The following is a 27,015-nucleotide window of genomic DNA, read 5'->3' on the forward strand; positions in this document are numbered from 1 at the left end:
GAGTTCCCTTGGTTGATGTGCATTGAGGTAAGCCCAAACATGTGCGCAACCCTTGAGCTTGGATGCTTTCTAGCGTGCTCGCACAACTGGGCTTCATGCTTGAAAGCACAGGCATGCTGTATCGTAAGTACCCTACGAATAAAGATTGGTACAGTTGCAGGAGAGCTGCCTTTGAAGGGCCCCATCTTGCTCCGGCTATGACCCGAAGAACGTGGATAAAACTCTTGAGCTTTGACTTCAAGGCTGTGACGTGTTTTGACCACGATAGATTCCGGTCGAGGATAACACCCGGGAATTTGTGTTGCACAACAGCACAAATTTCTGTTCCATTCACAGTTAGTGGGTATTTTGTCATTTGTTTTCGTGTAAATGCAAGCACTGCGCATTTTTCAGTTGACAGTGTGAGACCCTGGCGACGTAGGTACCTTGCTGTGATGGTCACTGCACGTTGCAGTCGAGCACGCAGTTGGGGGCGCGTAGCTCCAGAAGCCCAGATGCAGATGTCGTTCGCATATGTGCTCACCTTCACCGTGTCAGGAAGTTCAGTAGCAAGTCCAATCAAGGTGATGTTAAAAAGTGTCGGACTGAGAACACTCCTTTGGGGAACACTACGGTGAATGTTATAATGGTCTGTATCTCCATCGCTTGTTGACATATACACGGTACGGTCGCTAAGGTAGCTCACAATCCATGCATACAGTCGTCCGTCGATTTCTAGATCCTCAAGCGCTTCAAGGATGGCATAATGTAAGACATTGTCGTAGGCGCCTTTAATGTCAAGAAAAACAGCAGCCACTAATCTGCCTCGACATCTTTCGTGTTCAACATCGGAGACTAAGTTGATGACCCCGTCAATGGCTGATCGGCCTCTCCTAAAGCCATTCATGAACGCAGGAAAGCGATTGTTGCTCTCCAAGAGCCACTCTAATCTCGACAATACCATCCTTTTCATGACTTTGCCAGCGCAGCTGCTTAAGGCGATCGGCCGGTAAGATGAAAGCTTATTAGGGCACTTCCCCGGTTTAAGCAGTGCGATTATGCGGCTGCACTTCCACTTATCTGGAACATTTCCTGACTCCCAGGAGGTGTTGTAGTAAGATAACAGGATCTGTCGTGCTTCTGTATCAAGATGGCGAAGTGCAGCGCACATAATTCCGTCCAGCCCGGGTGCCGATGAGCGCCGGGAAAGTGAAATTGCAGCGTCCAGTTCCTGCGTTGTAAAAGGCACTTCGAGGCGTTCGTCGAAGCACGGGGGCACAGTGGTCGTAAGAGTTTGGGTCACAGTGTCAGTGGTGGAAACGACAAGGCTACAGTAGTCCTTGGCTACCTCTAATTCACTCCGACCTTGATGTAGAGCCACCGCACGGAATGGCCAAATTTGTTGTGGAGAAGATTGTAGACTTCGTACTATCTGCCAGATTTTAGAGAGAGGCTGTCTTGGGTCCAAAGAACCGCAGAACGACCTCCATCGTTGCCTGTCCAGCTTGCCGAGATGCCGAAGAACGTGTCGTTGAGCTTGACGACAGGCTGAGAGGTCTGACGGTGATCTTGTTCTTCTGTATCGCCGTTCTGCGCAGCGACGGATAGCACGAAGGGCCTCGTATTGTAAGTCGATAGCTGATCATTGCAGCAGAATGGTAACTTGTCTTGTTGTGTCACGCAGGGACGAAGAAATGATGGCCTCTACTTCGGATGGTGTAGTAGTGCGCTGACAGCTGGTTTTCACATATGACTTGAAGAGACGCCAGTCTGTCTGATGAACGCAGCGTGTGGCTGAACGGCAGTACCACCTAAACTGAACATATGTTAGCAAGTGATCACTACCGTGAGTCTCTATATCCGTGGACCAAGCTGCAGAAGACGGGAGACTCCTGGATACAAATGCAATGTCGAGGCAGCTGCTGTAAGAAGTACCCCGAATGAAAGTGGGCGATTCGTCGTTCAGCACCCTTAGTCCAAAATTACACACGAAGTCGCACAAATCTCTGCCACGGCCGTTCATTACAGTGCTACCCCAGAGGGGATGATGAGAGTTAAAATCTCCAATGACAATGTGGGGGCTCTGAGCAGCCTGAAGCACAGACCTAAGGTGAGAGCAGTCCATTCTCGCTCTTGGATGGATGTATCCTCTGATAACTGACAACGTGCGCCTCTTATACTTTATAGTCAAGCAAACGTAATCATTCCTTGTATGCGACAGAATGTCATGTCGTACGTACGCCATATCGCGGCGTACACAAACTAGCACCTTGCTTGCACGGTGATCACTGCGAGACCAAAGCTGGACGTACCCAGATAAATTGAATGTAGAATCCATGTTTGGTTTGCAGATGACAATAATTGGGAACTGGTATTTCAATACTCGCTGTCTGACATTAGAGACGGCCACGTAAACCACAAGCATTCCACTGCATAACAAGCGTCTGCCGCATGCGATCTTCGAACATCGAGGCCATGTTCGCTTACTGAAGAACAACAAGAAGTGGCTCCAGCACCTCAAGTAACTGGACAGCAGCTTTAGCCGTCGGATTGTTTAGACCACTAAGGATCTTGCGCATTAAACCCATCAAATTTCTAAGCATACTCTTGATGTCATTATTATCTATGTTGTCGTCCTGCTCGCTGCGTTCAGTAGCATTATGCGTGGAAGGCGTACACGTGGGTCTTGATGGTAAAGAAGGCCACTCTGAAGTATTACGGGCCGGTGGCTGGTTGGCTCGTCCATTCGTCGGCTGTAAAGGTACGGAAGCACAGATATCTTCATTTCTGGCCGGTAAAAGCAAGCGACGAGAAGGTGAAGCCTGGACATTTGATGTCAGTTCTTCAACTCGGTTAGCACTGCTTCCTCGTTTGCGTCGATGTCGTGAACGACGTGTACTGCGCCGGACAGCCCTTGCATCTTCTCTGTGTGTGGAGTGGTCCCTAACCATCTTCTTCATCATAGTTATTTGGTTCCTCATTTTAGGACAGTCCTTTGAGGTTGCGTCGTGGGCGCCCGTGCAGTTAGGACAATTTGTGGCAGCGTTGCAGTTGCCATCGTCATGAGGTCCACCACATCGTTTGCAAGTTACCACACCCTTACAAACTGCACTGACATGCCCGAATTTCGAACATTTATGGCACTGTAGAGGCCTCGGTACATAGGGGCGTACCGGATGACGCACATATCCAACCTTGACGTGAGAAGGCAACGACTCGGACTCGAACACTACTTTCACACAACGCGACCGTCCAAAGTGGTGAAAACCAATTACAGGAGCCGTCGCAGAAAGCAATTTCTCGAGGCTTGAGTCTGTAATCTCCTCGTCCACATCATAAATGACGCCTATCGTAGTTGCCTTGTCATACGCAGAAAACGCGCGCACTGGAATGTTTCCCAACTGGACAATGGCCTTCAGCATGCCCAGTATAGCCTTTGAAGTAACCGATACCGACAGGATGTTCTTGCGGGTATTTATACGTATTTCCTCAACCTGGCCAGGTGCAATACGTTCGAAATACTCCGATAAGCTTTGCCTATTTAGAGTGTTCAGGACATCTGTCGTCATTGTCAGCATGTACGAGATTGTGAAGGACCGCATGCTACTCGCCTTTTTCAGTGCCTGTCAACCAGTCGGCGACGTCCTTCTGATCTTTCTCTTCAGACGGCGGCTTGTAACAGGGGTGAAATCACTGTCCGAGGCCATGTCTTCGGTGGAAGAGCCATCAGAACCGTAACTGTGCCCCACGTTGGGGCCGAAGCGGTCACTCACATCAGACGCACCCTGATGAGGCGGTCCAGGACCCAGAAGCTGAGCGGGGTTTTGATCCCCCATTTTACGGGACCGCGTCCCCCAGTGTTCTTGTCTCAGATTGCAGAAGTCGCAGAGAAAATTGAGAAAACTTTGAGAGCTGAACGCTGGAGCTGTTCTCTGCGATCACTTCTTCCTCTTCCTCGTTTCTCATAACTTATAACAGTGCTCAATACTCTTATACTGGTTCACGTTAGCCCTGCTATGCCTACTGAGATCCTTGCATATGCAAGCAGCCATAGTATCGATGCTGTACTAGCTCAATGCCGGCAGGACTGTGACTGTGTTATTGCTTATGCCAGCGGCCTTCTACCTGCAGCTGAGCTCAGTCATTTCATTACAGCAGAGCACGAGCGCGTGGCTCTTCTCATTTGGGCAGTTGTGAAATTTCAACCATACTTATTTAGACCTTTGTATTTTTTTGGTAGTCACTGGTCACCGCATGCTCCTTGCCTGTATTCTGATATGATTGCGAAACGAGACAGTGTCCCTTACGTAATATATAGTCCGACGTGTTCAATAATTTAATCAGCTGCTTGCCCGTGACAGCATCGTTGCACTAGCCTTTTGGTGATTTTAAACATCTCACAACACAAGAGTGAGCACTCTGTACAAGTGCAAGGCGACCTAATACTGTAGTGGCATTTTCGAGTGTACAAGCTTCTGTGCAGTGGCTAAGCTTGGCTTCGGCTACTTGAGATAAAAAAAAAGTTTTGGAAGTGCCTTAATATTTCTTGCATAATTGTTTAACAGTACAGTCGACCTCCGCTACAATAAACGCCGCTTCAAAGAAATTTCCGCTACAACGAAACATTTACGATTCCCCGTCAGCAGTCTATAGGAGTTAATGCATAAATATTGTCGTCACAACGAACACTTTTTCTTCGGTCGTCCCGCTTCAACGAAATTTCACAATGCAATTCCAGACTCAGATACTTATTTCTATGCAGTAAACCCAATCCTTAACATTTCGATGCATTTTCAGAGCCTGAAGATGAGTCAACGAAGTCTAAAACACGCATTGGCACCACCAGAAACCGCCGCTGTTCCGCAAGCATGGGCGTGTCTTTTCTCGATAGCGATGGCAATGAGACTGCCCTGCTTTTGCCACTGGCTTGCTTTTGAGCCGCAGGCGATCTGAAGCTGAAGCTCAGTCACTCAGTTCATGGTTTCCTTTGTGGTATGCCCCGCCGCAGTGGTCTAGTGGCTTAGGTACTCGGCTGCTTACCCGCAGGGCACGGGTTCGAATCTCGGCTGCGGCGGCTGCATTTCCGATGGAGGCGGAAATGTTGTAGGCCCATGTGCTCAGATTTGGGTGCACGTTAAAGAACCCCAGGTAGTCTAAATTTCCAGAGCTCTCCACTACGGCGTCTCTCATAATCATATAGTGGTTTTCGGACGTTAAACCCCACATATCAATCAATCAATCAACCTTCGTGGTAGTATATAGGTGTTCTATGGCTTCCTTCATGCAGCTGCTGGGTGCAACCATGGAACGATGCTTTTTCTGATTCCTATGCTTATCATTATGTTCACGCTTGGCCAGTAAGGTAACTATTCAGAGCGGCTGTTCGTCCGCATTATCAACAAAATCAGCTATCCGCGAGTGATGGATGATAAGAATGGTATAGAATAATGCAAAAGTCACCGCTCCACGATACCCTGCCTCCATCTCGGCGTTGTCGTATACTTTTGGCGGTGGACAACTGCTGTTAGCGTGTTAATGTAACTGTTTGGTTCGTTCACGAAGGCGGTTTTAAACATTGTTTCAGCGTGCTTTTCACGATGGCCTCGCTATGCATGGGTGAGAATCACGTCGTGACGCTGCTGGGAAAGAATAGGAAGCAGTGCACATTTTTTAATATTGAGAATAAACGTTCTTTTATTCTGCAAGCTCAGCTCAGCTATATTTTTTCGATTTCACTACAATGAAATTTTCGCTTCAACGAAATTTTTTCTGGGCCCCGTCAGTTTCATTGTAGTGGGGTTCGACTGTAGAACTTTTAAAGCATGCACCTCGTGTAAAGTGTATTTTTGTTGAGAGGGTAACATGGCATATTCGGTAAGTTCAGCTGTGGTGTGCCGCTGCAGAGATCATCTCAACATCTTGGTGGTGCGCAAAATATCATGCAAGCAACGCACAATTCATTCTACTGGTATATTCAAGCCATAAAGAATAGCCCTCGTGTTATAATCTCTGAAAACAGAGCAAAGTAATGGTCGCTGAAAGCTTTAGCGTAAAAAATGGACATATCCACCAAAAAACGGGGCTAAAAAGCTACCATCTCTTTTCTTGTATTGCTAGACTTCACAACCAACTGGTGGGAAAGGTGTGTTTGTTTATTTCAGGCACGTCAAGAGCACCATAGGGTGCTTAGACACAAATTTGACATTGCAGGAAATACTAAATAGCACCACCAATTTTTCTTTTTCACTTACTAGCCAATCAGTGCCCATCAGAGGTGACACTTTGGATATATCAGCTTTCATAATCATCTCGAAATATGGTCCCTGCTAGCTGTTCTCTCTGAAAGATCTTACTAAGTGGCTTCATTGCTAAGATGTGTGCTTAATAAAATTTTCATAATTCGTTGTCTATAAATCCAGTCGCCTGCACTATGCCGCTGATTTCCTATCCCGGTGTCCTCTTTATGACCCTCATGACACTGAAGTGAAAACTGAGCATTCTACTTTTCTGTTTCGGACCTGATTAACATCAGTAAAGAACAGGAATGTGGTTGGTGTAGCTAATGTGCATTTATAGTGTTCACAAGTGCTACCATGCTCACAAGCGCACCATTTAAGGGGGGACAAGGTTCTTAAAATAGCACAAACTTGTAAAAAATACCGACTTGCAAAAATTGTAATTGGAGGTATTTATAGTCAAAAGTGTGTTTTGGAAAAATTTTATATTATTGTAAAATACCATTTATTTTTAATTAACAGCTTAATATATGAAATTTTAAATCTTTTTAAAACTGAAAACATCATTTTCTTGGCATTGTTATTTTTTCCTTACGGATGTTTTGAGCAAGTTTCTATGAAAATATCTAAACAAACTTGGTGCCATTCTTTTCCGCAGCACTTGAACTACATGCTAAAGCTTTTTTTTTTCTCTCAACCTTGATAGAATCTTAATTATATGATAAATACCAGCTAATTACTGGAAGCTCACTTTTACCTTCCAAGCTTAAAAACAATTTCTGATCGAAGAAATAGCCATTTCGACATCTAGTTTGCTTTAGCCTGTGGGATTAATCTTTTGCAGTAAACGTGTAGTTTCAAAAACTAACTTTTTTTTATTGCAAGTTACCATAACGACCAGTAAGAAAATACTTAATTATAATGTGGAAATTTCTCGTCACCTTTTTCTAAATAAGATATTGAAATCTGTTTGTAGATTTGAGATCTCTATTCAATGGTGCCCATGCATGGTAATTTTCATGACAGTAAGATAATAATTAACTTTTTAAGACCCTCGTCCCCCCTTAGGACTCCCATTTTTATAATGTGTGGCCAGATGTGCTCTGAAAACCTCTGAGTATGTAAATTGGATACTTGCCATCGCCAGACCAAAGTTAAATGAACGTTTCTCAGTGTATACAGCATAACTAGAATGTATTTCTGCATCGCAGAAATCAGATGTGTCCTAAAAATGAAGTTTGCAAAAAAAAAAAAAAAATGCGATGCTTCACATTATCTTGCCAAAATTAAACTGAATAGTTAGCAAGGAAAAACTTATATAAACCTGGTTACAATGCATGAATGTGATCGCAGTGTGTTTCAACAACATTCATGTAAGCATGTTATCTTAGATTACTCTATAGTCGTTCAACTTTGGCCTGGCACTATTTAAGACTGTGGTTCATTTATTTTGCAATTCTTTTCAATGTCTTGTTAATTTGTGTTATAATTTAGGTAAAAAATTTTTGAAGTCGCAGGAGACACTTCAATGTAATTGAGAGCGTGGATACCGTTTTAATTGAGAGCGTGGATACCGTATGCTATTTTCTTTTTGATTTTAGAAATGTGATCTATGCATTTCAAGTTATAGTCAAGAGAAATTCCAAGAAAAGATGAGCAGGGACTGGGGAAAATGTAGTGCAATCCAAAAGTTGAAGAAAGAAAGAATGCTGAGTAGTTTCGATGGGAGGAAAAAACAACAAATTTAGTCTTGGTTGCATTAATAGTTAACAAGTTAGTACTGCACCAACTTGAAACATTTTCCACTTGAGTGGTTAGCTTGTCAACGAGAAGTGTAATGTTTTCGTGAGATTATAACATGGTAGTGTCATCAGCATGCAGGATGGAATTAGTGGAGGACAGACAGTTATGAAGATAAATAATATAGACCAGAAACAGTAGCAGTCTTAAAATAGATCCTTGAGGGACACTATGTTAGTAGTTTGTTTTTCGCAGTATACATTAGAAACAGACAATTTGACTTCGATCATGTAGGTAGCTTTTGAGCAGCGATAGGGTTGGATGACATGCACCAATCGCCTCAAGTTCACTAAAGAGAATACTATAATTTAAACAGTCAAATGCTTTTTGTTAGATCGATGAATACTGATCCTGCAAATAAACCTTCGTCAATTATTTTTTTTTAGTTGATCGGTTAGATGAAGAAGTGCCAGATTAGTAGAGAAACAATTGTGAAAGCTGAACTGACAAAGACGGAAAATGTTAAATTTAGCAAGGTATTTTGATATGCGTACTCCTATTAACTTCTCCTTGTACATGTTGTGCACAGGAGAAAGCTGTGAATATATAGTTTTCAAGGAAAGCAGTTGTCATATTGTCTACTTTGGCTGTGAAAGCTCACATGAATACGTAACTTTAGAATGCGATTATTAAAGCCCCTCATCAACTTGATCTTTACTTTATGTTTTACATAGGTTTCCAGGATGGTGCATGCTATAAAGATGGGCTGGATCAAGCCACGAGTCAAGCGGCATGATGCTGACAGGTTCTCTTTACTTTGGGACAAGGATGATGAGGTATGTTGCTGCATACATCCTTCCCTGTGCTCATGCTTTCTAATGAATTATACCTCCTTTATGTTAACGTATGTCTCATGAATGTGCTTGCGTTATTTCCAGTGCATTGAAAAACTATACTTCCAGTATTAGTTAGTTAGCTTTACGCTTCCCTCACTTTGTAGATGTGCCATGATGGCAGCATTTTGAAGAGGGATAAATGCAAACATGCTCATTTATGTTGGATTTAGGTGAATGTTGAGGAACCTTGGGTTATTTTTGTAAAAGCACGCATATAGCTTGGACCCGCATATAGTTCAGAGTAGGATTTGAGGATAGCAAACGCGAGAAAAGAAGTTTTCACCCGAATATAGCCAGAGTAAAACATAAAAATGCATTTATTGACGCACTTCATTCATCGTCATTGTCGGACGCACTCCCTTCTGAATCTCCCTTGTCAGAAATGTTCGCCCACATCACATTATCATCCTCAGGGCCATCAAGTGCATTCGAGATGGACCACTGTTTGAACGGGTGACAATTGAGCGTCTCGGGAATGCAGGTTCAAGCCTCGACTACGCTCGAGCACAGGATCGCTGGGGAGGCCCGTTACAGCCGTCCTGCAGGGGTCACTTCTGGTTCTCCAGACCTCATCAAATTCGTGTACAGGCACTTGACACAGTCCTCAAATGGCTTATTAAGGCACACATCAAGCAACTGCAGATGAGCTCGGTGCAGGAGTCGCGCAGTAGTGGCTTTACGGAGTCTGTCAAGTGATAACAAAACCCATTGAGCACAAGCATCGAAGGAAGCCCCAGCAGTGCTCCGGGCCGTCGACACCACACGGACTTTATCCAGTCAAGCACTTGCGATTCGTCCATTCACCCTTAGTCTTGGCAGCGGACGACGACATTTTTCGGGAACTTCGCCCCGTTCGGCAGCGTCTTTCGTTTTTTCGTAGGGTGGTAGATTGCGACCATCTTCAATGCAGAACATTACAGTCACCCACCTTTTTTCGTTCCCAGTCGATCGCACGTTAACTTGCCTGGAGCCTTTCTGATGCACCGTCAGCGCCAAAGGCATATCTAGGTAGGTCGGCGTTTCATCCCCATTGACGATCTGGCCCAGCTGAAAGGAGACAGCCTTTCAAAACGTAATGGCACACTTTTAAAACATCACAAGGTCTACTTCGTAGCACCTTTGTCGCTTCTGCTAGGTAAGCGTACGCCGACGTAGGGAGAACCCAGCGCGGCGCATGAAGAGAGACACCCAATGCTTATTTGCTTTGAAATACTCCGGCTGAATGCCTTTGTCTCAAGCAATCTCCCTTGCCTTCGCTTGTAGCAGCTTGATCTTAACAGCGAGATGTACAGCTCGCTGCTCCTTTACTAAATCTGCGAGTTCTCATTCTATGTCAGGAAACGCTCTATTTTTTGGTCTACGGAAACTTTTTCGCTGGCCATTGCAAGCAAAGAGGGTGTCTTCCTGCTTCCGCCAACCACGAATACTCCGCTCGTTGACTCCGAACTGCTGTTCCGCGGCACAGTTGAGAATGGTTTTGGCAGTAACGATAACTTTCCTTTTAAAAGCAGCCGAGTACTGCCTGCATGATGCTGACATGGCATAAAATCACAGGAGCAAAATTGTGGCTGTCGTTATGGGTGCCAAGTTGAAGCAAAGGCCACTGACCACTGTTGCACACGTGGGTCTGTAAGGCTAATGCCTGCTACTGCTGCTAACAGTACCTAGCACCTAGCGCAGAAGTGCGCGAACACCTGATGATAATGATAACACTGCGCTATGCCGAAATTTCGTACCCTAAAATCTAGAGAAAAAAAAACCACGGGCTATGCGCGGGCTTTTACGGTGTGATCGGTTTGTAGTTTTCTACTTTGGTTTGTCTCTTAATCAGATCTAGGTTTTTGAGATGTAAAGAAGCAGAAGTTTGGCTTGTTCTATTCCTTATTGCTATTTAAATTGTGTTTTGCAGGAGAAACCAAACGACCGAATGCAGCGCTACATTCCGGCACCAAAGATGAAGCTTCCAGGTCATGAAGAGTCATACAATCCACCTGCAGAATACTTATTCACGAATGAAGAGGCAAGGCTCTGGGCTTGGGAAGCCTTTTGCTACTTTAAATTCTTAATTAATACACTCAAACCTCATTTCAACAAGGTTTCATATTACACAGAAGTAAGTTTGTTATATCCAAAATTTTATATTAACATATATTCCTGACACTATGTATACTACAAGACTGTTTTTCATTTACTTTGTTATAACTAAAATCTCATTATATCTGGGTTTGTTATATTGAGGTTTGAGTCTACTAAGTATAATTTATAAATGATGAAATGGATGCTTTTGCAGATAATTTAGCATATCACTGCTGCTTCAAACTGCTTATCCATAGGCTTGTGTTAGCGTTTGAGTGCTTTTAATATTTGACCAAATATTGCAGTATTGAAATTTGCCTCATAACAAACTTATATTTGCTGAAATTTGGCATATTCAAAATGAACAAATGCAGTGATCCCACACCTTTGCCAATTGGGGCAAAGTGTGCCTAGTCAGATTTAGTGCGCCATCCTGATATCAACGAAAATTGCGCCAAACTGCACCAAAGTAGGATTTTGGAGCTTCTATCACCGGCAATAACCATGCTGGCGCGTCAAAAAATGTGAATCTTGTTCTCGGGGCCACCAAAGTCACAATCGGGTGCCTAAAATTATTCCGCTGAACTAACAGCGGTCGCGCGTGCGTTCTAAGTAATCTACGATGCCATGTTTGGGGCCAACGCAACTTTGTTGCGCAAGTTAATGGTGAAATGTGCTCTCCGCAGGGGCTCGTGACGTCTAGTCTAATCAGTGTGAGAAATTGTGGCGGTGATTTGTCAGTGGACTTCTTGATATCGCAGTCTATTTCTCGCACTTCGCGTCCACAGAAGAACACATGCACAGTGAAAATGTGTTGACACTTTTCCTTTAGTATACTTTAATCATGGATCTTGATTTAGAAGTTCATTTTCGTAATACCTTCCACCAGCACATCTGCAGTTATAATCGCTGTTGCGGTAAAAGCTCCCAAAACACCCTGAAACACCATTTCTCCTAAAAGCTCCTAAATCACCATTTCGGGCTCGAGACTGCTAGGGTCCATACTGGAAATTTTCGCATGCTTTTTTTTAATGTCGTCTCATTATTAAAAGCATGCTTCCTGGTCAGAGTAGCCGGAATTGAGTTTTAATGCGCGCACATTCAATAGGGAGGCATGGCTGGTGGCTCTGGGGTCGGAAGGCCCACGGTGAAGCGGGTACGCCTTATTACATATCTGCCTCTTGCTTTCCAAGGTCCATAGCTGATGGATAAAAAAATAAACATCACATCATCGCATTCATTGCTTCATGTTTTTTTGGGGGGGAAGGGCGAGGGGGCGAAAGCTACATCACTTGAAGGGTGCACTCGCGACTGCTATCTCGAGGCCTAGTGAGACATGCTTGTAAACTTTTTTTGCTACTATAACCTCTGCTTCGCGTTTAGATTACTGACAGTGCAAAAACCGCTTTGGCTATTGGAGTGATCATTGTCCCTATAGACGAGAGCACGCCTATCTTGCACCCAGGCGCCTTTGGCGGTATATCCTCGCTCCCAGAGACGCCATAATTTGTTTGCAAATGCCAAGGCGTGCCTCGCTAGCATGGAATGCAGTGGCTGTGGGAGTTTAAAATGCAAAAAAGCGTCTGTTCACGCTGCGCCCGCTTATAAAATGTCATCTAGGTACCACTGCGCTGTCATCTGATGCGACAACAACCAGCGCAAGAGGAAGAGATTGCTGAGCGCTGTTTGTGAAGTTCACAGCGCATCGCGAGAATCGTGCCGGTGCGATGTTTCGCGATTGCACAGATTTCCGTCCACAACGGAAAATTCCGACATCCGCCACCTTAGGATATAATCGCAACAGCAGGAAAAACTACCAGCCCAGTGAAGTGTATGAGTAAGTATACTTATTGCGTTTATTCAAGCGCGACTCCAGCTGTTTCACTTTACAGCAGCGATTTGCGTGCAGTATGCCTGTAGTATGAGGCACAAAACTATTGCCGCACTCTTTCGCAGGCCACATGTCAATAATAGGATACACGTATTACGACTCACGCGTGGATACACGCACCGCACATGTTTAGTACAACTGCATGGCCTACTGTCACAATGCGTGAACGGCGCGGAAAGCATGACTTTCTACTCGGACGAACTGCTACATGCCTTGACTGTCACTAGGTGAATCTACACGTGCTTTCAGCCGGCATTACCGTAGCATTTTAATATCTTGTTCTGGCTGGCACTTTTGCAGCACGTGTGTGTTCCGAGTGCCCGACAGGACTGGCAATTCATACACATGCGGTGCATGAGTGTAAGTTGGAACCAGATTCTAGCGCTACCTTGACGCCGGCTTATAGCACAAATTCTGCCTTGTCACAGCCAAGGCACGCCCCAGTTCTTCTGAGTCTAAAGCAACGCTTTCCCCTGGTTGCGTTTCTTTCAATCGCAATAATACGTACCTGATAAAGCTGCTTCCGTAGTCCGCAATGCACGTGCTGCAGACATTCCTGACTGTCGAGGAAGGTCTCCTCGACGTTTCACATGAAATCAGCACAGGAACAGCGCGAAACATGCTTACAGCTGGACTCAAGTTGTGAAGTTTTGCGTTTGATTTGCAGAGCGTCTGCTCGCCTGGCAGTTGAGAGTATTGCTTCACCACGCTTGCAACAAACAGCGCCACGTGCTTTTCGATATGGCAGGAAGCACTGAGCTCGCTGTGTTCTGGTGTATAACCAGCGTTCATCTGAGTTATGTGGCGTTGTGTCGGAAAGATACTATTTGTTAGTTTCACTTAGGCTCTTAGCAATGAATGCGATACCAACAGTTTGTTCGCATTGAGAGTTTAAGATAGAAGGGTATAACAGCTGTCTTTAATGCCTGCCGAATTAGCGTGAGTGTCAGTCATCACACCCAAAGTTCATAACAATGCCCCCTCCCCCACCCTCTTTGCGTTCCTAGTTCCTTCCTGCTTTTTGATGGGTGGCGCGTTCCTCTCTGCTTTAGTAACAATCGATGGCAGGCCTGGCACACGGGGTGATGCTATCGCATCTGCACTTCGTGCAAAGGAGGTAGGTTGGCTTTTTTAGTCAATTACATGGAGTCTTGGCTGGTGTTATGCCGCCACCGTCATTCACCGTATATCTATATATCTATGAAAACTCAAGAAAAAAAAAAGCCGCATCGTCAACGCATCGTGACAGGTTGGGCGCTTGGCGCCCAGCCTGTCACGATGCACCGACACACGCTAATCTCCCACGCCTACTTTGCCCCGCGAAGAGGGGGGGGAGTTAGATGCTTGTGCACGCGTGCTTGTCCTTCCATGGGGAGAATCATATGCCTTTGGCTTTCACCGGAACGATTGCGTTAGTTGCCGGCCCCAACACAAAGGTCACTTCGCTGGCGGCATAGGCCCTGTTTGCGAAAAGAGCGCTCTTTTCATACACAGCAAAGTAGTATCTCATCTGTACTAGTGACTACGTTTTGTGCGTTGTTTTTATTTAAACAGTGTGTTAATGTCGAGTGGTAAACGTTTTATATCACTCTGGTCCTGTGTATGTTGTTTTCGTGCGTCATTTGTGCGTGAGCAGCGCGCTGCACGTTTGGCTCTGCTTGCAGTTCTCAGCGATACATTTCAAGTTGTTGCTATCGCATTCATTGCTTCGCCCTTGTGGCGAAACTGACTTTTTTATCTCTGCTTAAGCTGTGTTCGTCACCCCTGTTGACGTGCTTTTGCCTGCTTGAAAAACACACAATGCGTCGGGGGATGTTATCGATTGAGATATTACACAAAACAATATGTCGACGGCCAGTGGCATAGCCAGGCGAGAGGGGGCACATCGGAAAGAGGCTCCCCCCCTTTCAAATATTTTTTTTGCCATGGCATATATATATATATATATATATATATATATATATATATATATATATATATATATATATATACATACATACATACATGCACATATATATAGGCCGGCATGGTGGTTGAGTGGCCGTAGCGTTGCAAGTAATCGTAGATCCTCCGTGAGCGGTCACAATGTGGTTTATTTCGACGTTTCGGCCTAGAGTCTGGCCTTCATCAGGATCAGATTTTCGATATACTATATATCGTAATGAGTGAGACAGACACAACACTCGTTTGTCGGGCAAGCTGTTCTATTCTGCCTCTTCCCTGCTGTCCAGCCCATGGCCCACAGCTGCCGCGCCGCTCTTCGTTACATTCGGCCACACTGCGGACCTGACAAAGGAAAAAAAAGGAAATTACAGTTCATTGCACCTGCAGCGGTCCGGCTGCTTTTTTTCAAGCGCGACACATGCACGGCAAAGTTGTTTCTTTTGCGTCTATCGAGAGTGAAGTTCGCATCTGAGGTGTTCACACGCCAGGTATTTTCTCCTACACGCTGAGTAATTGTGAATGGCCCGCGAACTTAGGGAGTAGTTTCTTGCCGGGCCCGCTGGTGCCTTTTGCACCGAGACCTCGTCACCGATGTTGTAAGCAGGAGCGGGCGTACGGCGTCTGTCATAGTGGCGCTTTTGATTTTCTTATGCGTGGGTGGCTTTCTTGATCGGCTTAGTTCGGATCTTCTGACAGGCTGCTTTACGATCGTTGGCACGTGGAACTATAATGGGAGCATCCAGACTGAGGACTGCTTTCAGCTGTGGTAGCTTTCCATAAACGATTTCGTAGGGCGTTTTCCCGGTAGATGTCTGCAGTGCCGTGTTAATCGCAAAAGCGGCTGACGGAAGGTGGACGTCCCAGTCGGCCTCTCCTCTTTTCCCTGCCTTCGTATGTGGAGCAAGTCGGGCCTGGATGCTCTGGTTAGTTCTCTCAGTAAGGCCGTTTGCTTGAGGATGAAACGCGGATGCGAAGTGGTGCTGCACGCCTGCCGTGCAAAGGTACTTTTAGGGGCGAAGCTCCTTAGGGCGTGGGCTATGCGTCCCCTGTAGCCTGTATGTAGCCATCTCTAGTTTAGTTCTTGCAGTGTTCACTAGATAGCGGTACCGTCCCCTGTATGTAGCCACCTCTAGTTTAGTTCTTGCAGTGTTAACTAGATGGCGGTACCGTCTCCTGTATGTAGCCACCTCTCGTTTAGTTCTTGTAGTGTTTACTAGATGGTGGTACTTGTAGCTGATGATGAAAAGATGCAAGATGTTATAAACTAGAAAGCGGTACTTGTAGTTGATGAAAGACACGAGATCTTATAAAATAGAGATGATGTCACATATGGCGCGTGTCATTGGTTGAAGGCAATTGTTCGATTTAGTGCGGCGACGTACGCTAGGGGGAGCGATGTAATAAAATCGAGTGGGCAGAATGTACAGAGGATTCATGGTTTACCAGGTTTACCTCCGGAGCTTCGCCCACTCATCATCATTCACTTCGTGGATATAGCGGAATTTTTTTCAGTTCCCCGCTACAAAACGATGTAGCGCGATCAGATATCAACTTTTTTAGTAAGCCATGTCTCCATTCAAATCGGTGCTTGAGGAAGTCGATTAGGTTAGTGGATGCAAGAGATGGCACGGCCTCCACTTCCACGTATTTTGACAGGTAGTCTACTGCTACAATGACGTAACGATTTCCCGCAGTGGTGGTGGGTAGAGGTCCCATGTAATTAATGCCAATCATGTGGAAAATTGTTTCGGGTATCTGGATTGGTGTTAGTAATCCAGGTTGACACCCAGGTAGTCGCTTAAACTGCTGACAGATTTTGCAACTGGCGACATAAGAACGGACGCTACTTTGCATCTTCGGCCACCAAAAACATCCTTGTAGTTTCCGGAGCGTGGCTTCTTGGCTGGTGTATCCGCCTTCTGGGGAGTCATGAATGGCTCGTAATATTTCTGACCTTTGGGATTTCGGGATCACCAGGAGGCAACGTTCTTCGGATCGGTCCGCTCGCCAGTGACGCCGGTACAATGCGGCATTGCGCATCACAAAAGTACTGCGATTTCCCTTGTCAGTGATAGATGCAATAATGGATGCCAAATCTTTATCCTCCTGTTGGGCTCGGGATATATCGATCTAAGCGAAAAAAAATGTGGGTTTGCCTCGTTTGTTGCGCGCAGTCAAGGGGGTTCCGTGAGAGTGCATCGGAGACGTTGTTTAGCCCGATGGCGTGGTGGCGCACATCAAAATCGTATTCTTGCAGTAAGATTATCCACCGGGCAAATTTGTGCTTAAGTTGCTGCTTGGAGAACATCCATGCTATAGCAGCATTATCAGTCACAACAGTGAATTTACGCCCGAAAAGATAATGCCGAAACTGTTACAATGTTGGTTCAAATGCAGCGCCCCCACGCGGCGCTGATAGTTGTGTGAGCTGTGCAAGCCTGGCACAGCAGCGGGGTGGCCGTTTTGGGAAATAATAAAACAGTTCGTTCTGGGCTCAGGGCTCAAGATGTTCTCGTGTTCTTCGCGGGCCTTATGGCCTACTGTTCACGGTTGTCACTACCGCCTGGCCATCAGGTAATCTACACATGTAACAGAAACTTATCATCGACGCTCCATACCACTGCAAGACATTCAAGCTCGTTGGAGTGATAGTGGCGCTCGGTGTCTGAAAGTTTTCGGCTGGCATAAGCGACCACGTGTTCCACGCCATCTGGATCACGCTGCACTAACACAGCTCCTAGGCCGACTTGGCTGGCATCAGCGTGCACTTCGGTGGACCAGTCCTCATTGAAGTGACTTAGTATGGGGCAACAAGTGAGCTTTTCTTTTATAACTCGAAAAGCATTTTCTTGTGAAACGCCCCGTTCAAACCACGCGTCCTTTTTAAGAAGACTGCTCAAGGGAGCTGCGATCGAAGCGAAGCGGGGAACCTTCGCATATACAAGGCCATACCCAGAAATGACTAAACCTGCTTCAAGCAGGTTGGTGTGGGATACTGCGACACGGCAGCTATTCGCTCCGGGAGTGGCTGAATGCCAACAGGAGATATATTATGTCCCAGGTACGAAATCTTGGATACCCCAAACCGGCATTTCTCTTGGTTTAAACGAAACCCTGCTGCATAGAGTCTGTGTAGTACTTCGTCCAAATTGCGAAGGTGTTCATCCTTCGTCCTGCCAATGATCAGGATGTCGTCTAAGTACACTGCACAGGTTTGGTTTTTCAATGGTCCGAGCACTGAATTCATCGCACGCTGAAAAGTGCTAGGAGCCGTTCTTAGTTCAAACGGCGTGCGGTTGAATTCATACAAATTGAAAGGTGTGCGAAAGGCTGTTTTACATCTATCTTTCTCCGCGACGTTAATCTGCCAGTGCCTTGCGCGTAAATCAAGCGACGAAAAGAACTTGCAGTGACGTACTGTATCAACAGCGTCATCAATGCGGGTTAAAGAGTAGGAGTCAGGCATTGTACACTTATTGAGCTGCCTGTAGTCCACGCAGAAGCGTAGTGATCCGTTTTTCTTGCGAACAAGGAAAACTGGCGCTGCCCACGGACTCGATGACGGCCTAATGATGCCCACGGCAAGCATTTCATGTACTTGTTCTGCGATCACTGCCCGTTCTCGTTCAGCGTATCGTCGCAGTGGTACGCATATTGGCAGATGATCTTCCGTTGGTATGCAATGGAGCAGCAAATTAGTGCCTGGCAGTTCTGCTGTATTGCTAGGGAATACAGTGCAGTCCACTTATAACGATACCACATATAACGATATATCGGTTATAACGATGGGTCGACTTAACAGTCTCATTTTATGCATTGGGGCTATGGGGAAAAAAACCATATATAACGATATGTTATCCACCGCATATCGGATACAACGATGAAAAGTTTGCCGTGGACGGCATGTTTCATTCAGAATAATCGTAACATTTAGATTGATAAGTTCCTCTGAAACGAACTATGTCGAGACAAGACGAAAAGTTAGCGTAGGCGAGTACGTATCTGCCGCCACTGCAGCACAGCGCCGGCAGCGCGTCCCGGCCGTTCAAAAAGCCGAGGAGAGCATCGCGAGTTGGCGCGACGCGCTACAGATGGCGCCAGCTGTGTCACGTTTTGCGCCTCGCCGCGCGTCGACCGCGGAGAGGCTGAGAGAATTAAAAAAAAAAAAGCGAAAAGCAAAGCGCCGCGCTCCGCGGCTCCCCGCCTTCTACAACGGCAAGCCGGCAAGCTACTCGTAGCTTGCCGAACGAAAGCGGGAGAGAGAAAATAAAAAAAGCGAAAAGCAAAGCGGCGCGGCGGCATCGGGGCGGGGCCTCGTTGGCATTCCGGCTGTGTACCTCTGGCTGTGCTTTCTTCCTCCCACTGCTCCCACCCCGCCGTCGGTCAGTCTCTCTTCCTCAGCGAACCCGTGATGCGTTCTTCGGAGTAAGAAATAAAGTCTTGTTTTTGACATCCTACTATCTACAATATTTATTAATTGGTGAAAATAGCGAAATGAAGCCTGGAGCTACAAAAGGTACGTCCGGCGACGATTTTTTGGCGGCAGTCCAGATATAACGATCACCGGTTATAACGATCATATTTTTAGGTTTTCTCGATATCGTTATAAGTGGACTGCACTGTACTGGCTGATGGCGAGCCAATATAGAAGATAAGGTTGGCGGAGTGGACGGCTCACCTGTCGGTGGTGGCAGGTTTGTGACGGTAGTCCCAGCTGTCGAAGACCGGAGCTCGACGTGGCCGCGATCTATGGTGAGCTCAATGTCATCAGATAGCAAGAAGTTAGCACCAAGGATCATGTTTGCAGGGAGGTCTTCAAAGACGGGAATGGCTGGAAGAACTTTAGTGCCTGCTACCGTCCGGACTGAAATGTCGAGCATTCCGACTGGCATAGCACTCCCTCCAAGTCTGCAGAGGGGAGGTTGCGTCCACGGTCGGATAGTTTCCGGAGCATGACGTAGGCGTAGTGCCGTTTAATCTGCACCAGTATCCACCAGAGCAGATAGGTCACCTATTCCCTCAACATGAATGGACATCCGAGGAATTTGACAAGCTTTGTAGTGGATTCGGGTCTGGAACGGTTGACGACACTCCTTGGCGTTGTGGCCAATGCGATCGCACTTTAAGCATCCGTGTCGTGTGGAGGCGTAAGTCGGACGGACAGTCGGTAATGTGTCCAAGTTAAGCCGACGACGAGAGTTTTGCTGGAATTCGGCTGCCTTTTGAGTGAAAACCTGGGGTGACGCTTCAGGTGACTGGCAAGATAAGATGGCAGCATGGGTAGGGTCAGCCAAACCATCAACGACATACTGGTGGGCAGCCGGAGAGATCCATGTAATGCCACATTTGTCGAGAAGCCCGAGCTTATCGTAGACGTATTTACGGGCGTCTTCCGATGGAGCCTGCCGGCGCGATCGCATGCGCATGAAATGGTCGTTGTATGCGGATGGAAGTGGTGGGAAGGCCGTGACGAAGGCTGTAGTCCAGTCACTCCAGGATTGGTACTTGCAGCCATTGTATTGATGCCACGCTTCGCCGGACTCGCGCAGTCGGCTTACGGCTAGCGATAGCGTCACGTCGTCAGTCCATGCATGTCGACGGGCCAACGAATGGATTTCATCCAGCCAAGCGGTTGGTTCTTGATCAAAGCCAGTAAAGTCGGGAATTTCAGCCATGGACGGAGGAGGCAATGTGGTGCATGCACAGGCTGCTGAGAAAGTGACGGTGGCGTCTGCAAGACGCTGGCTCGAAGTAGTGATGGCCTGCAGAACCGTGCAGAGTTCGCTGGCGGCTACAGGCGAGGAATTATGCCTGTCTTCTGGCGACAGTACTGACGTTGCTCCAGGGATGTTACCTGAGGCAAAGTCCAAGGGAGCGTGTACGGCGTTCCTGGGCAAGGAGGCGGTTTGCGAAGCCAAGTCAGTGGAGTCACCTCGTGGTTTGGCAAGGATGCCTGCAGGCAGCGCGCTGGCTTCGGTACCCGCGGTGGCCGGGTCGGATGCCATGGCCACGGTAGCCGAAGCTGCGGGCCGCTGGAGAGTGCGTCTGCTCCGTAGGACGGTTTCTTCACGCAGGTCGTCGCACATTGGTTCGTTGAACGACTGCGCCATTGTAATGAGCGAGACAGACACAACACTCGTTCTTCGGGCAAGCTGTTCTATTCTGCCTCTTCTTCCTCGCTGTCCAGCCCATGGCCCACAGCTCCCGAATTTAGCCGCAAGTTGCGACAGCCATCAAGCCCCGTGTCTGAAACATTGCATTGTCAGTTTCATAGAAATTGTTATAGTTTCGGTTTTGTCAAGGCAGTAATCATTCAAGCAACAGTTGTGAACTTGGATCCTGGGCTCTGTGGGCTCTGTGGATGTGCCATCGCACGGTTCACTAACCCTTTCATCTTCGCAATGCAGGTTAATGTATCATATGACCTCTTCACTAAAAGAAATAGCAATTATTTTTTGGTACAGCTACCGAGCCCACACTGCTGTTGTGCCCTTGCCGTTCAATGTGTGAATGTCGCTCATGCTCTCTTACTTCTGTCGGGGGACGTGAAATCCAATCCTGGCCCAAACTCTCTCCCTAAGGACCCTCCACCTAAAGACCGTCTCCCAGCAAGCTTTATTCTTTCTGAGTTGCAAAAGTTATCTACGGGTCAGTCTACACTGCTCGCGGAAGTGCAGGGACTTAAATCTGCACTACTAACAACAAACAAAGCCATGGCTGATCTAACTAAACGTATTACGGAGCTTGAAGTTCACTACCAAGGTCTTGTGACAGTTAAGAAGGATGTCGAAACAATTAATGGTAACACCGCAATGATGGCCCGTCAAATCTGCGACATGGAGGCGCGAGTTGACGCCGCCGAAAATCGTTCGAGAGAAGAAATAGCCTCATCTTTTACGGCCTCCCTGATCTGAACCTGTCCGAAAAATTTGCAGACTCCGAAGAAATACTTATTACCCATTGTCGCGACCACTTAAACTTAACTCTTGACCCTAAACTTATTGAACGTGCTCAACCGCCTTGGTCGGCACCGGCATGATCACAAGCGGCCTAAAATAGCCAAATTCACTTTTTTTTTTAAATCAAAGAGGAAATTCTCTCGAATGTACGCAAACTAAAAGGTACTAATTACAGTATTGGGAAAGATTTTTCCGAATCCGTTCGAAAAGCCTGAAAGCACCTTGTTGAATTTGCCCATAAGAAATCTGAGCCCTTCTCTGTGCGGTACAAGACTTTGTTTTTTGGTAAAAAAAGATACGTTTTCAACGAAAACTCCCAAATTGTAAACAAAATTTTCTAGCAGTCGCCCCATGGTCCAAAAAAGACAAAACGTGTTAATGTTACAACACCTAAAACAAGCCTTTCCTTCTCTGTAATCTTCTTTAATATACGTAGCTTCCTTTCAAAATGCGACGCAGTATCAAACCTTGTATCAACATCGGATAGCAATATACTGGTTCTCCAGAAACATGGTTGAAGGATGACGTCACAGATAGTGAGGTTTTTGCCGAATTGCCAGAGTTTGTTGTTTTCCTGAAAGACAGGAAACAAACATGTGGCGGGGGCGTACTTATCGCTGTCAATAAGCAGTTATTCTGTTCACTGATAAATATTCCTTGCAAGCTGTAAATTCTGTGGTTAGTCTGCCGCGCTGTAGCGGAGACAATTCTGCTAGGTGTGTGCTATCGGCCACCGGACAATAACCCAAATTTCGCACAAGATTTAAGGGCCAAACCTCATAAGCGCGAAAATGCACGCGACAGCGACGAGCGACGTGACGTAGATCGTCTTCGCGCGATCAGTCGCTTGCGCAGGCAAACCTCATTCGCGCGACGGCTTCGGCGAGCGAACTCCACTGTTGCTGGCATGAGGCCGTCTACTCGCACCAAGAAAACTGCGTAGCGAGCGGTATGCAATTTAAAAATAACATATATTGTTGTGTAATGGAACGGAAAGTGTTTATGAATGCCTTGCAGCACTTTTTCTATATGCACATGCGTAAACATTGCGTTATTTCTTGTTGCACATACGTGACTCGGGCAGGGTCACGTGCACCTATGTAGTCTTTGTCTTTTCCGCTTTTTCGCTATTGGCTGCTTGAGCCCAGCACTTCCGGGCGATGAGCCACGGTTTCCAAATCTGGAGAACCGAGCGATCGCGCGAAAACGAGCAAGCGACACGTCGCGCGAACGCCCTGTTTCGTCGCTCATAGCATCGCTCGTCGCTGTCGTGTGCATTTTCGCGCTTATGAGGTTTGCTCTTAAACTATATACTCAACCAGCTGCTAACTACTAAATATTCTACCGCGCATATCCTACTTTTGGTGACATTAATTTTTCTGACATCGATTGGCAAGGCGCCAACCAATTAATAACAGGCCACTCCAGAACAAAAGAATTCATTAACGTTTGCTTAAATTTTAACCTAATAAAGCTAATTATAGAACCAACACGTATTGCTGGTGAAACTTCTAATATCCTGTATCTAATTCTGACAACTAAACCCTAAAGCTTGTCACATATTACACTTCTTCCTGAGATTAGCCACCACAAAGTTATTTGTGATGTTTTTGAATTCGTCCCGAAACTATGCAAACCATGCAGTAAAACTATACATCTGAACGACAAGGGGGATTACACGCAATAAACCCTGAATTCGAAGCTTTCCTACCTCATTTTGAAACAACATCTAGTGAACGATCAGTGAACGATAACTGGTTAATTTTCTAAGATAAAATTAAGGAGCTAGCAAACAAGTTTATTCCCAGTACTACCTTCTGTTCTAATCAACACAATCCATGGTTTTCTAAACTTTTAAAGCGACTTGAAAATAAGACAAAAATGACTTTTTCGTGCAGCTAAACGCGCAGCTACCGCCAGCGCATGGGATAGGTATAAAGAAGCTGAAACCTTTTATTATAATGCCATTTCGAACCGCAAAAAAAACATTTTTTCATACTGATCTTCCGAAGATTTTGGTAAATAACCCTAGGAAATTTGGGGAGGTAATTAACCCTAAGAGAATTCCAGGTATTATTTTGAAGAATCCTTCGGGGAAGTTAGTGACTCTGGATACGCAGATGTATTTAACTCAGCATTCGCTTTCGTGTTCACAAACGAAACTAACAGTCCCCTTCCGATTTTTCCATCTAGCATCGTCTCTGTAATGCCCAGTATTGATTTTATCGCTTCCAGAATGATATTGTTAATAGACAAAGTCAAACTCTCTTCTTCAGTGGAATCAGACGATATTACCTCCAAATTTCCGAAAAATACCAAGTACATGTCTGCCATATATTTATCACTGTTTTGTCAGTCATTATCCACAGGTAACCTACCAATAAACTGGAAAGTAGGAAAGGTCATTCCAGTATTCAAATCAGGTGATAGATCATGTCCTCTTAATTGTTGCCCCATTTCCTTAACAAGCGTGCCTTGCAAGCTCATGGAACAGGTTATTTAAACACAAATCATGCGCTTCTTGGACTCAAAAAACTTTTTTCATTCCGCACAGAATGGATTTCAAAAAAATTTTTGCTGTGAAACTCAACTTGCTTTCTTCGTTCATGATCTGCACACTAACCTGGACAATAACATACAGACTGACGCTATTTTTCTTGACTTTGCAAAGGCATTCGACAAAGTACCCCACAACTGTCTGATGTTAAAACTTTCGAAATTAAACTTAGACCCTAAAATTTTAACTTGGATTCGAGAATTTTTGACTAATCGTTACCAATTCGTTATCATTAATGGACATAACTCTTACCCTCTGGCAGTAACATCAGGCATCCCGCAAAGATCTGTTCTTGGACCCCTATTATTCCTAATATACATTAACGATCTACCTTTCCATGTATCCAGCAATATTCGTATGTTTGCAGACTATTGCATAATATACCGTACTATTAATAACACATCAGCCCAAGTTGCATTGCAAGATGACATTAACTATGTGCTTAACTGGTGCAATCGTTGGCTAATGACACTAAACCCTAATAAATGCAAGTCCCTCTCGTTTCACCGTCGGCGCAGCCCCCTCACCTATTCTTATCAAATCGGTAAAGTTGCATTGAAAAATGTCATCACTTGCAAGTACTTGGGAGTCACTTTGAGTAACGATTTATCATGGCACGTCCACATTACCAATATCATATCATCAGCTTGGATTCTTAAAGCGGCACTTACGTCATGCTCCCCCTCCTGTAAAACTGCAAGCTTATAAATCTTTAATTCACACCCAACTTGAATACGCGTCGCCTATCTGGAGCCCTCATCAAGCGTACTTAACCGACGCACTAGAATCACTCCAGAATCGAGCAGCTAGATTCATTCATTCCTCGTATTTGTATAACGTGAGTGTTTCATCTCTTAAACAAGAACATAATCTTTCAAACCTTAACATTCGTCGCCGAGTTGCCAGCCTCATTTTGTTCCAACAAGCTCTATCACAGTCAACTCGGCCACCCGCCCTATATCTTGCCTCCTGCCCACACATCTCACTGCACCACTCATTCCTCTCATGTCGGCCGGCCACATGCCTGTACCACGACATTTTTTGCCTCCTTCTTTTTTCGTGCAGATTCCGCCTGGAATGGCCTTTCCACTGATCTCGCCACCATTATGTGCCACTCAACATTTACACAAAATGTCACTCGTTTCTTTTCAATGTGAATACATTATATTGTTCCTTTTTGTGCCACTGGTTCTCGCTTTGTTCTTTTCATTTTGCAAGGTGTTACACCTGTTAATATGTATACTGATCCTGCACATGTATTATTTTATTTCTGTATTGGTTACCCCTGTTCATACTTATACCCATCCTGCATATGTATTACATTTGTTGTATGTTTCTCACCCCTTATGTAATACCCCCTCTAGGGGGTCTTTAAGGTAATAAAGTGAAAGTTAAGTCATCTTGGAAGACATCAGTGCATATGGCTCCTAAACTCTTCTACGTACTGTGTGCTCAACACGAAGAGAGTGTGCAAAAAGAGCATCTCTCTCTGGCACGGCAGTATTCTCTTACACCAGCATTTAGTAGAGTTATGTGATATCGGATCTAAGAGAGTTACAGTAATAACTCGTTGACTCAAAGTTGTCAGAACCAGAAAAAATTTCGAGATAAATGAATTTTTAAGATAAGCAAAGTTGTGCTAATTGCCGGGAAAAATGAGCACTTTTCAGAAAGATCACTACTACTTACTGACTCTCTAGCGGCACTTTTAATTTTTCTTTTTGTGCAGGCTTAAGGAAACACGTGGGTCTTGAAAAATTTTTTTTATTTGTCTCAATTGAATGAAACTTAATACACTTATTCAGTTTCTTCTGCAGATTCCAAATTTTTAAGTAGATTTTCGATAGCTACATCAAAACAGAAGATATTAAATCTTTATAATAACCTAAAGGCAGGGGCGGCTAAATAAGGAAAAAAATACACGGACTTGAGGCGTGGCAGCGTCGCGCGAATCTTGTGAAATGGTCCAGCGGCGGAATTCTCGTTCCACTCCCATCCAAAATTTCGAGTTATCCACATTCTGACCCAAAAATACTTCGAGATAAAAGGGAAAATATACACGGGATATATAGCAAAATGTTCAGTGCCGCGGAAAATTTTGACTTACAGCTGATTTCTCGCGATATGCAAGTTTGAGTTAACAAGGTATTACTGCATTTGCCAGCATTACTCCGTATAATATTATGATTTATTGTTATTGCATTCGTTGCTTCACCTTTTTGATGAAACTGATGATCTTTTTTATTAATATTTAATGGCTGCATTCAAAAAAGAAATGTAGGTTGACGGCAACAGTGCTCAAAAGTGTGGTGGTGACCAGTTCGTGGAACAGCCTAGCAAGGACAGGTGCACAGGACTGCTCATCGTGACTCCGAGTCTACACGTGTATTCTCATTCATTTCTCTGCTGTACTCCATTACATGGCGCTTATAAACTCTGCAGTTGATCCTTCTGTGTTCAGGTTAAAGAAATGGGCAGCTGTATATAGGTAAAGTCACAGTTGTACTGTAAGGGGTAAAAAAATTAATGCGATAGCAACAAATTGTAATTTTATATGAAGTGAGGCTGGCAGCTACCTCCTTTGGAGCTGATCTCACATAACTCTACAAAGCACTGGTGTAAGAGGATAGGGCAAGCCAGGGAGAGCAGCACTTATTGCACAGTTTTTTTGTGATGAGTGTTCAGCGCGTGCGAGCCACCCGCTGATGGCTGCTTAGCTAGTATCTTTAGAAGCAAA

General features: G+C 45.4%; 2 protein-coding genes across 3 annotated transcripts in view; one reads left to right on the plus strand and one right to left on the minus strand.

Annotated features, from left to right (window-relative positions):
- The window catches only part of LOC119187366 (ribosome biogenesis protein bop1-B), a 116,346-nt gene that overhangs the window by 39,632 nt on the left and 49,699 nt on the right, over positions 1 to 27,015 (plus strand). For both annotated transcript variants that reach the window (XM_075878593.1, XM_037435531.2), the window contains 2 exons: positions 8,690 to 8,791; positions 10,761 to 10,871. In XM_075878593.1, the coding sequence (XP_075734708.1) occupies positions 8,690 to 8,791; positions 10,761 to 10,871 (213 nt within the window). The remainder of the gene's footprint in view (positions 1 to 8,689; positions 8,792 to 10,760; positions 10,872 to 27,015) is intronic.
- LOC142775962 (uncharacterized) overlaps positions 14,859 to 27,015 on the minus strand; it is a 90,422-nt gene continuing 78,265 nt past the window's right edge. Inside the window, exon 3 of the mRNA XM_075878598.1 lies at positions 14,859 to 15,104. Within this exon, the coding sequence (XP_075734713.1) occupies positions 15,082 to 15,104 (23 nt within the window). The 3' untranslated portion in view covers positions 14,859 to 15,081. The remainder of the gene's footprint in view (positions 15,105 to 27,015) is intronic.

This window comes from Rhipicephalus microplus, chromosome X (genome assembly GCF_043290135.1).
Source record: "Rhipicephalus microplus isolate Deutch F79 chromosome X, USDA_Rmic, whole genome shotgun sequence".
NCBI lineage: Eukaryota > Metazoa > Arthropoda > Arachnida > Ixodida > Ixodidae > Rhipicephalus > Rhipicephalus microplus.